The sequence below is a fragment of the Xyrauchen texanus genome, chromosome 14 (genome assembly GCF_025860055.1).
Source record: "Xyrauchen texanus isolate HMW12.3.18 chromosome 14, RBS_HiC_50CHRs, whole genome shotgun sequence".
NCBI lineage: Eukaryota > Metazoa > Chordata > Actinopteri > Cypriniformes > Catostomidae > Xyrauchen > Xyrauchen texanus.
This window is the reverse complement of record NC_068289.1, coordinates 42,805,398-42,817,766: the sequence shown is the minus strand read 5'-3', so window position 1 is coordinate 42,817,766 and position 12,369 is coordinate 42,805,398. Positions and strand designations below refer to the sequence as shown.

The window sequence follows — 12,369 nt, the reverse complement described above, 5'->3', positions numbered from 1 at the left end:
CAAGGGCTGTTCGTGTCAATGCCTGTTCCGGGGGCGGTCAGGAACTTGTAGTCATTTAATAAAAAATACTCCTTTTCGAGTTGGTTTTAGTTTTTGTAGTATTTATATTTTATAAAAACAAATTATGTATTGTTATATATATATATATATATATATATATATATATATATATATATATATATATATATATATATATATATATATATATATATATATATATATATATATATATAACAATACATAATTTGTTCTTGGACTTCATCACATACAGAATTGCAACACCTTTTGATCTGTTTAATCACATTAAAAAAAGTGCATTGGTAAGAAATTTACGTATGAAATACAAAGTCATAATTTTGATATACAAAATCATAATACTGACATAAAAAGTTATGAGATACTAAGTCAAAATTAGTTTGTGGCTCATGCATTTTAAGTCTAGGCCTTCAGTGCAATTCATGCCATTAAGAAAACACCATCATACATTACATGGCAGTCAACTAATAATACCAACTGACATTTTAAAAACATATCCACACACGAAAGCCGGAACCATGTAGGTCTAATACCAAGAAAAAGCTCTCTAATAATATTTGCGATTTAAATTTAGCTTAACCTGATTCATCATGCTGACAGATGAGGTAGCATAATTCAAATGTGTAACGGAGGTTGGATGTTATAGGTGTCTCGAAGAGGAGAAATAGATATAACTAGATATAAATCAATAAGCCTGCTGTCCCACTGTGCGAATGCATGTCAAGTCCTCACAGTGTGTCAGAGCTGGTGTTTACAACGATCGAGCACAATCTGTGGTGCCGGTGTTGCACGCACAGACTCTGTCACACACAGTGGGATTTACTGCCGTTATTTCCTTATTCTGGAGAAGGACGGCCATTTTATCGCACTCCGTCCTCAGGAGTGATTTGTGTCAATAGATCTGAAGGACGCGTACTTCACCAATTGCATCATGTTACAGGCGGCTTTTTAGATTCGTGTTCGAGGGAGCTGTGTATCAATTTAAAGTCCTCAATGTCAGTTTCAGTTCAAACTGATAAAACAATACTTCTTGTTTTCATTCACATCGCTTTGATTCGCCACTGTCTGGCTGCTCTAGCACCATAGACAGCACCAGTCTTCTACCAAAAGGGTGTTTTGCTGGATCAAGTTTTCAAAAGGAAAGTGCTGATCACAAATGTATCCAACACAAGTTTGGGCATGGTGTGTAATGGATGCCAGACATTTGACGCCTGGACATTTCCAAACGGCCGTGACATGTCAACAGTTTTAAGAGCTACTGGCTGTCTTTCTAGCTTTGAGAGCTTTTCATTCCAATATTGTGAACCACCACTGTGATGAGGAGGAAGGCATGGCTTGGACGTGAGGGTACAAGGCCAGCGCTGAATTAGCTGATCAGTGGGAGAGTGAGATAAACGGGGGCCGGAGACGCCAGTTCGAGAGAGAGAGAGAGACACACACAGCCTTGCTGTATGTGTGTGTGTTAGTTTATGTTTGTTTTATGTTGAGTTGAGTACAGTATGTTGCCCATCCTTTAACCATTACAGTGGTGCCAAAATCTGGGTGCACTCTTGCGGAGTCCTCACCGCTGTGGTCTGCCAAAGGAGCAGCCGCGGCCGTCTGCCTGGGGATGGAGGGGTCGCTGTTGGCCGCCGAGACCTGGAGAAACCGCTGCCATCTGCCGAGAAGGACAGGAGCAGTTTCATCCGCCAGGGGTCGGAGGGCTCGCTGCCATCCGCCGGGAGCTGAGCAAGCTGCCATCCGCCAGAGGGTGGTGGAGTAATTGAGGACCAAGCGACTGCGTGTCCGGGGAACGGCGAGCAAGTTTCTCTCTCTCTCTCTCTCTCTCTCTCTCATCTCTCTCTCTCTGTGTGTGTCTCCCGCTCGCCCTTTCTCTGTCTCCCCATGCCTCCCCTCATCTCTGAAAGGTGTTTGCTTTAATAAAGGACAGCTTCGCGTCTAAAAGAGTGGGGCTCAAACCCCAGAACCAATATTAGAATGGGCGTTACTATAGAGAGGTTTCAACTAGGTTGTGTAGAAGAACAGTCCCATATGCGTCAGTTTAGTGCTGCAATGTCCCGTTCCTCTCGTCTCAGGGAATCAAGGTTACGTACGTAACCAAATACGTTTTACTATACAAATATCAACGTTAACAATGGTTTTACTATTGTACACTGTAGTGACCATGGTTTTTGGCAGAAATAATTTCTATATAATTTTCTATAATAATATTGTAGTAACCATGATTGTTGTAGGCTAACCATGTTTTGTTTTTGTCTATTGGTGGAAACCAATGTTTTACTATAGTAATATTGTAGTAACTATGAAATTAAGTCAAGTAACCATGTTTCTTTTGGTGGAAACCATGGTTTAATACAGTATACGGTATCCATATAGTAATAACCATGCTTTTACTGTAGATTAACCATGGTTATTCTTGCGGTTACTGGTTTTATTACAAATAACATGGTATTCATGGTAAAACCATAACCACAAAATTATTATTTTTATTACCATAGTTTCAATTTTCCTGTAATATTGCTTTGGTTTTTCTATGAATCTCAAGGTTGGAATATGGTTACTATAGTATTATTGTGAGGTAACACAAAACCTATTGTCCTCTAAAGGACTCCGTGCTACAAAGATAGTTGCCAATGATATTTCACCATAACAGGTGCACAATTCGGTAATAGAGACAGATAAATGCAACAATAAGTTTCATATTCCCAGAAGAAAATGTATGTAGTTGTCAGTTATGTATCAGCTTGGTCTAAGATGTTTTTCTAAAATTCCTTAACTGTATAGAAACAAACGAGAGACCCGTTGACATGAAAGTTAGAGAACAGAGTTATAAAATAAAGTGGGTAAGATCATTTGATCTTGGGAAAGTTTTATGAGTTTGAAATCGCTGATTTGACTGCAGAATTTGGTATATTGGTAAATCCAAGCAGATTCAGGAGAGTTTATTATGTGATATTTGTGAAGTTTTGCTTTCTATTGATGTCTAGGAGAAACAATTGAATAGATGTAATTTGTGATTTTTCTTTCATATAGGTTTAAATATTAATATTCCAGATTTTAGGCTTGCCGTTAATATGAATGCTGAACTTACTGTTTTAACATTTCTCCTCTTGAATTCCTTACCGTCATATTCTTTGAAGAGGAGACATGTTCCTTCCTGTCCAGAATACAACAGAACGGGGACAAGATCAGATTCATTGTGATTTATTTTTCGCAAATCACGTCTCACTTAAATGTCTCACCGTGAGAAAGATTACCTTGATGACTATTAACTAAATCTAAAATAAAATCTGAACACTTTAGAATAACTTTCATTAATAAACCATTAACAAGAAGGCCATTACACTCAAATACTCTATGTACATAGAAATACTCGTGTAAAAGTTAAGAATTGCACAGAACAGCACTGTTTGTCCAAGTATTGCTATTGTAATTCATTAAAAATACATTAACACAATATTCATGTAAAATATACACATATATAATACATATTAAAGAATACAATGAAGTCTGGAATATGTTAAAATAAGTTACTTCTAATTGTCATCTACATTTAAAAATGGCTATGATATGGAACTGGATTCTCATGTGAAAAACACTGTTTAGGACAAACACAGCGAGACTGAGTTGCTAAATTTCCTTTTGGTGAAATGATTGTGATGTTGCGGTTAGTGATGATGAGTTATCTCTCATCTTTTCACATGTGAAAAATCCCTCCTCCAATGTTGACAAATCGCTTCCATATTACGCACATCGGATTCAAGTTTCAAAAAATGTAATATAAAATATTGATATTCTATTATAGACAGACAGACAGACACAGAGAGAGAGAGAGAGAGAGAGAGAGAGAGAGAGAGAGAGAGAGAGAGAGTGAGATAGATAGATAGATAGATAGATAGATAGATAGATAGATAGATAGATAGATAGATTGATTGATTGATTGATTTCAGCCACATAAAAGCAACATCACTCAACATCCTCAAACTTCTGCATGCATTCAAATCTTGAATATGAATATCAATCAGTTTCCTCCAAAAGGGAACCGCGTTATCTAAGACTATTCCAGATATGTTCTGAATATGTTGAGCATGGTTTTGAGATTTAACTAGATAAACTAGAGCATCTTAGTTAGGATGGGACCCTCTGAGTGACATTTAGGACTTGGGCAAACAGGATATATCAACACCCCTTTACAGGGTATAAAGAAGCCGTCAGTGAACAACTCGAACATTTACATCCTGTGGTTTCTCATATATGCAATAACCAAGAAGTCGCAATGACTGGTAAGTCCAAATCTTTCCGAATGATTTTTGAACAATGTCCTTGAGATTTTTTTTAATAATTTTTTAATCATATCAAGATTTTAAGTTAAAATATTTAAAAGTATAAGGGAACGTATATTTTAGGTGCTGTGACAAGTCACAATTCTTTTGAACTTTTTCCTCATTTTTTATCACATTCTTGTCTTCACAAGTTTGTTTAAATAAATTAATTTATAAAAGTACAAATATTCCATGTAGTCTCCGATTAAAATGAAGTCATAAATTCTGCATGCATGGGACTAATAATTATAAAAGAGTGCTGTTTACAATAGTTTTGGAGTATAGCTCAGCAAATCACAGGACATGTCAACTTTCTTATAATAATATTTCTAGATTTTAAAAAGTAACAGATTTATTGTGAATTTCATTCCTTTTTTGTTGTGAGGGATGGATACAGATGTAACACACAGCCTCTTTTGGCTTATTGCTTCAAAGAGAATGAGTAACTTTCCTGTTAAACACGTTCTGCTATATCTGGCTATCAAAACATTGCTCTGTTTGTTTGATCGGCCGATACAGCAACATTGCCTTAAAGGGATAGTTCACCCCAAAAGGAAAATTCTCTAATCATTTACTCACACTCATACCATCCCAGATGTGTTTTACTTTATTCTGCTAAACACAAACAAAGATTTTTAGAAGAATATCTCAGCTCTGTAGGTCCTTTCAATGCAAGTGAATGGTGACCAAAACTTCAAAGCTCCAAAAATCATATAAAGGCAGCATAAAAGTAATCCACACAGTTAAATCCATGTCTTCAAAAGTGATATTATAGATTTGGGTGAGAAACAGATCATTATTTTAATATTTTTTAACTATAAATCTCTACTTTCACTTTCAGAATGTGAAAGTGAAACTGGAGATTTATAGAAAAAGGCCACCCGCCCACACCTGTCATATCGCTTTTAAAGACATAGATGTAACCTCTGGAGTAGTATGAATTACTTTTATGCTGCATTTATGTGCTTTTTGTTGCTTAAAAGATCTGGCCACCATTCACTTGCATTGTAAATGTAAATTATGGGTAAATTATGAGAAAATGTTAATTGTGGGGTGAACTATAATATTCTTTAACAAAATGACACACTTTAACTTAAATCATTTCTATTTGTTGTTCCCTAACAGATCCAAACAGTTCTCACCACCTGGATGACTTCAGTGAATTTTACGATGAAGAATACAACTACACTGACCTCACTGACTTTAATGTGGATGAAAAAACGCTTCTCTGTCCTCCCGTCACCATAGCAGATGCAATCCACATTTCATTTTGTGTCTTTTATATTATCATCTTTCTGATGGCCATACCAGGGAACCTGATTGTCTGTTACGTCATTGGTTCAAACAAATGTGCGCGCTCTGCTTCGGATGTGTACTTATTCAACCTAATGCTGGCCGACACTCTTCTGGCCCTAATCTTGCCCTTTTCTGCAGTCTCCGTGCTGCATGGTTGGGTGTTCGGCAATGTCGCATGCAAACTGGTTTCACTGGTAAAAGAAGTGAACTTTTACACCAGCATCCTATTCCTGGTGTGCATTAGTGTGGATCGCTATATGGTTATCGTCCGAGCTTTGGAAGGTCAAAAGGATCAGAGGAGACTGAACAGCGGGATTGCGTGTGGAGTCGTGTGGGTTTTGGGATGTTTCCTATCGTTACCGTCACTCTACAACAAGGCTTTTTATTCCATAATGGCCAAACAGACTGTTTGTGCAGAACTCTTCAATGCAGAAAGCGCCGATGAGTGGCGACTGGCCACTCGTATTTTGAGGCACCTCCTTGGCTTTGTGATACCTTTAGTGGTCATGTTGACCTGCTACAGTATAACAATAGCACGGCTGTTGCGTACAAGGGGTTTCCAGAAACAGAGAGCCATGAAAGTGATTGTGGCTGTGGTTGTGGCTTTCCTTCTATGCTGGACCCCTTTCCATGTTGTGACAATTGTTGACACTCTGCTGAGGGTCAAAGCAATTAAATTCAGCTGTTACACTCAAACATCTGTGGATGTTGCCATGTTTGCTACCGAAAACCTAGGCCTCCTACACTGCTGTGTGAACCCCATGCTGTACGCTTTTGTGGGCGAGAAGTTCAGAAGAAGGTTTCAGCAATTGCTCTATAGGAGAGGACTTCTGGAGTGTTTCTCGGTATCCAGATCTAGCAGGTCTTCTTCTGTGACCTCAGAAGTCACGTCCAGCATTCTGTAAGCTACCCCCACAAAACACTCTGTTGAAAGACCAGCATTAATGTCCAGTGTGGACCAGAAATGCTCGTTGACCAAAAGAGGCTTCTAAACATCATCCAATACACATCAAATTCTGTTTTTTTAACAGGGAATGGACTTCAATAAATGTAAACTGCAACCAATGGACGCAAAACCTGTTTTAATTGTCATGCTGTGCCTCCCTCTGTTGGTCAAAAATAGTATAACTTTTCATTAAGCAGAGTTATTATGAGAATTAGGCCTACACTTGCATGTAAAATTGCTTGGCTGAGGTTCTAAAGGACAAATGTTTTAATGGTGCTTGGTAAGGCGGGATACGGGCATGCATGATTGTTGTTTGTCAAGGAGAGGTGAGATATGCTATTACTTGTATTATTGCCTAGTAAACAATAAACATGCAATTAAATGTAAAGCACCTTGATGCACAAAACACTCGTCAAGGCAACTGGTGGTCAGTACGCAAGATATTTCTTATAGATATTTTGAACCTTTAGAGACATTTTAAAACTGTGAGTGACAATAAGCCAAAAAGTGAAGTTGGTGAGGAGCCCATAATATCTGTTTAGAATATTTTACAGCGGTTATATATACTGATATCTATATATAAAATATAGATTAACCACAACAACATATCTTCAACTCGCAGCTTGTTTATTTAAAAATCATGGTTACAGCACTTAAAATGGAAGTGAATGGGGCCAGTCCATAAACAAAGTACACAATGTTTCAAAAGTACAGTCACTAGAGGTAGAAATTGTATATATGCATATAACATGATGTGATAAAATTGCTTACAGGGTATACAGGCATTGTGTCATCATGGCACCAAATTTGTAATTTTTGATAACTTTACTCTTAGGTTAGTAGTTTATGTAGGATTATACATTAATGAAGCCATCAAATGAACACAACACCACATTCCACAGATCAGAGAGGCCCCACACCGAGCCATTAGAGTCATAAAAACGAATCCTAAATTGCTGAAGGAGAGCGTCTCTCCCATGCCTGCTTAACATCAAACTAGGGTTTGTAATGACAGAGCTGACCAATAAAGAAGACCCTTCTTTGTTCCACAAACTTAAACCCTCAGCATGACCTTCTGAACTTCCACACAGAGCTAAAGCAGGTTTTATTTGAAAGGTTTCCTTGTGAGATCCTCATGAGATCCTCATTATTCTGCAAGCAGCAGCTAAAAGGGAATGGATAAACACATCACACAAAGTCCTAGTACTTGTGATTTAACCCTATAAAATGTGTACAAAACCTAGCCTTGCTAGATTATCCTGAAAATGACTCTATGAACTGTGATCACTTTTATAACTGTCAAATTAATGATTATAGCCGATGTACCTTTTAAAATATGTGTAATGTTTTGTAATGACTTCTAACTAACAAATCAACAAGTATAATCGATAATCTTGCATTATTCATCTCATTCTACTAAGAATGAAAACTATTCAAGCATTGACCTGATAATATACCCTGACAATCAGGTTTCTCATAACATGTAATGTTTTATCCATGTTGTAAAACCAATTAATTAACCAGTATGATTTGTAATCTGGGATTTTAATGTTTTGTTACTTACACATGAAATAATGTCATATTTAGTATTTTAGCGCTTGCTTGTTTACGAAGAGAATGTTGATGACAACGAATGTCATGTTTTTCGACCATGTGACTTTGAAAAGCCACTTCTGACTGGCTCAGGATACCTTTGGGGTGTGTCCAATTTCAGTACAAATGTTTCCAAATCAGAAAATCTCTCTCTTCTCGAATCCCTCTTCTCTCTTGCAGCACTCTTATGGAACCCTTGCTTGACCTTCTCTCTTCGGCTCTCTTGCTTCTTCCTAATCCTCTGTGCCATGTAGAGTCCAAGGAAAACTCGGGACACAAACGTCCCAAGGAAGCCTCTCACTCTCTGCTCTACAGGTTTACACACCCAATGGGAGTCGCTAGTCGTCCTTGCGAAAGGCCTCGCTTCAAAGCCCACTCATCATCCATTGAGAAAACAACTATCAACGATCATTACAGGGTCCAAGACACAGACGAAACAAACTTTCTACAAATGCCAAAGAACCAAGCAATGCAAGGAAACACGATGACATGCAAGTACATCTCCAGACTTTTGCTCAATGTGCTGGTGTATTAATTTATTTATTTATAATCGATTTAGACTCAAAGAAGGATAAATGGCATTGTCTACAGACTCCATAAAGTTTATTCTCTCTGTTTGATCATTTATTTCACATTCTGTATCTACTCACCAACCATGTTGTATGTGTCAGATTAATTTTATGTTTAGAAAAGCAATAAAGTTTGTCTGTATTCAAAGATAATTTGACTGTGGTATATTTTGATAAATAATCTCATCCCTGTTTTTAAAAGATTTCACTTCAATTCTATACCTAAAATATGTGTGATATTATTTTCAATAAGCCATGAGAATAATATCACTCCAATAAGTGAATAATCATAATTCCCTTATTAAAGCTAATTCCTTACAATAGAAATTATGAGCGGACACAACGAGACGTTGTATTACGATTTAAATGGTGGAGAATTGTATTTAGACAAATAATCAAACATTTTTGTAATTTATCTTGCTTATTACGGAATTAGTCGTGTTCGACAACCATTATAAGCAAGAAAAAAATTACAAATAATTTGATTTATTTGATTTAATATGAAACAACTATGATAACTTTTTTTTAATCAACATCAGTCCTGATCATAACTACCAAATATTTATTCATTTTCAGGATTTTAACCCTTTAAATGTCAGTTTGATAATATAATAGCACTTTGGTTTTTTTATGAAAAAAAAAACCCATTATTTTCCATAAACTATATGCTAAGGGGATTTTTTTTTAATTTATTTTTTATTTTATTTATTATTTATATTGTCAAGCCAGTTCTCACCTCCTCCTTTCCATTGAACTGCTTAACACTGGTGTCGAAACCCAGGAAGGAGGAGGGACATGCCGTAGTAGAGTTCTTGCCACTACTATCCACCCCAATAGAGCAGCCGCGGCAGGGGACGGAGGAGCCCGGCTGTCTGGAAGCAAAGGAACGGCCGCCGACTGCAAGGGGAGAAGGGGCTCCTAACCGACCTCCTGGAGTGGTCAGGGCCGCTGCCAGGGGCTGAGGAGTCCCCTACCAGCCGCTGTAAGGCAGAGGGGTCTGAGACCACCGACCCCGAGCAGGGAGGGGCTCACTGCCGACAGACTGGAGAACTGTTGCCAGGGGCGGGGGAGACCCCTTCTGTTCCCCGAGAACACGGCGGGGAGTTCTGTCCACCAGGGGCTGGAGGACTGCCTCCGATCCGCCTGGGGAGGCTCGGCTGAGTGGAAGAGTGGCCGAGGACCAAGCTACTGTGTATCAGAGAACTGGCGAGTACGTTTTTTTTTTCATCTCTCTCTCCTCTCTCTCTCTCACTGCCACTCCGCGTTGGCCTTTTCCCTCTCTTTTAAATTTTACAGTGTTTTTTGGGGGGGGTACTACACTGTTATAGGAAGTAACCCCCCTATATTAATTATTTCTGTTTCCCTCACCCTGTTCCCTCCTTAATTCAGGAAGGTGGGGATGACCTAACGGCAAATGGGGTTTAGGGCACGCCCTCCCCCAGAGAAAGAGGGGGTGGGGGGTTGTACGTCATGCAGAGGGAGGAATATGACAGGGCGGAGGGCCGGGCCGGGTGGTGATTCTGCACACCTGGTCACTTATCAGAGTAAATAAGCCTCCGAGAGGGATAAAGGCCTACTGCGGAAGGTGGTGCGACAGAGAGAGATCGTTTACGGGCAGCTGCTCCGTCATGTGTGTGTGTTTGTCTTTTGTTTAAGTTTATCATTAAAACTATTATTTATATCGTCAAGCCGGTTCTCACCTCCTCCTTTCCATTGAACTGCTTTACAAACCATAACCACAAAATCATGATTTTTATTACCATAGTTTTCATTTTCCTGTAATATTATTTTCCTATGAATCTCAAGGTTGGAATATGGTTACTATAGTATTATTGTGAGGTAACACAAAACCTATTGTCCTCTAAAGGACTCCGTGCTACAAAGATAGTTGCCAATGATATTTCACCATAACAGGTGCACAATTCGGTAATAGAGACAGATAAATGCAACAATAAGTTTCATATTCCCAGAAGAAAATGTATGTAGTTGTCAGTTATGTATCAGCTTGGTCTAAGATGTTTTTCTAAAATTCCTTAACTGTATAGAAACAAACGAGAGACCCGTTGACATGAAAGTTAGAGAACAGAGTTATAAAATAAAGTGGGTAAGATCATTTGATCTTGGGAAAGTTTTATGAGTTTGAAATCGCTGATTTGACTGCAGAATTTGGTATATTGGTAAATCCAAGCAGATTCAGGAGAGATTATTATGTGATATTTACTGGGGTCAGTTTTTATTCTCTGGGGAAAAATCTGAAAAGCAGGTTACTTTTTTATTGATGTCTAGGAGAAACAATTGAATAGATGTAATTTGTGATTTTTCTTTCATATAGGTTTAAATATTAATATTCCAGATTTTAGGCTTGCCGTTAATATGAATGCTGAACTTACTGTTTTAACATTTCTCCTCTTGCATTCCTTACCGTCATATTCTTTGAAGAGGAGACTTGTTCCTTCCTGTCCAGAATACAACAGAACGGGGACAAGATCAGATTCATTGTGATTTATTTTTCGCAAATCACGTCTCACTTAAATGTCTCACCGTGAGAAAGATTACCTTGATGACTATTAACTAAATCTAAAATAAAATCTGAACACTTTAGAATAACTTTCATTAATAAACCATTAACAAGAAGGCCATTACACTCAAATACTCTATGTACATAGAAATACTCGTGTAAAAGTTAAGAATTGCACAGAACAGCACTGTTTGTCCAATATTGCATTGCTATTGTAATTCATTAAAAATACATTTACACAATATTCATGTAAAATATACACATATATAATACATATTAAAGAATACAATGAAGTCTGGAATATGTTAAAATAAGTTACTTCTAATTGTCATCTACATTTAAAAATGGCTATGATATGGAACTTGATTCTCATGTGAAAAACACTGTTTAGGACAAACACAGCGAGACTGAGTTGCTAAATTTCCTTTTGGTGAAATGATTGTGATGTTGCGGTTAGTGATGATGAGTTATCTCTCATCTTTTCTCATGTGAACAATCCTTCCTCCAATGTTGACAAATCACTTCAAATCATATTACGCACATTAAGTTTTACATTATGAAGTTTGGTTCTTTGATCAAAATTATTAATTTAATTTGCAACATCAGATTCAAGTTTCAAAAAATTTAATATAAAATATTGATATTCTATTATAGATAGACAGCTAGACAGACAGACAGTAAGACAAGACAGAAAAGACAGACAGACAGACAGACAGACAGTAAGACAAGACAGAAAAGACAGACAGACAGACAGACAGACAGACAGACAGACAGACAGACAGACAGACAGACAGACAGATAGATAGATAGATAGATAGATAGATAGATAGATAGATAGATAGATAGATAGATAGATATCAGTTTCCTCCGAAAGGGAACCGCGTTATCTAAGACTATTCCAGATATGTTCTGTATATGTTGAGCATGGTTTTGAGATTTAACTAGATAAACTAGAGCATCTTAGTTAGGATGGTACCCTCTGAGTGACATTTAGGACTTGGGCAAACAGGATATATCAACACCCCTTTACAGGGTATAAAGAAGCCGTCAGTGAACAACTCGAACATTTACATCCTGTGGTTTCTCATA

The 12,369-nt window shown here is 37.6% G+C and overlaps 1 protein-coding gene across 1 annotated transcript; it reads left to right on the top strand.

Moving 5' to 3' along the window:
* The first annotated feature begins 4,243 nt into the window (after nucleotides 1–4,243).
* On the top strand, nucleotides 4,244–6,585 carry LOC127655171 (C-X-C chemokine receptor type 1-like). The gene is made up of 2 exons (XM_052142818.1): nucleotides 4,244–4,319; nucleotides 5,484–6,585. Exons 1-2 carry the CDS (start codon nucleotides 4,313–4,315, stop codon nucleotides 6,557–6,559), a joined length of 1,083 nt encoding a protein of 360 aa, XP_051998778.1. The 5' UTR covers nucleotides 4,244–4,312; the 3' UTR covers nucleotides 6,560–6,585.
* The last annotated feature ends 5,784 nt before the right edge of the window (nucleotides 6,586–12,369 follow it).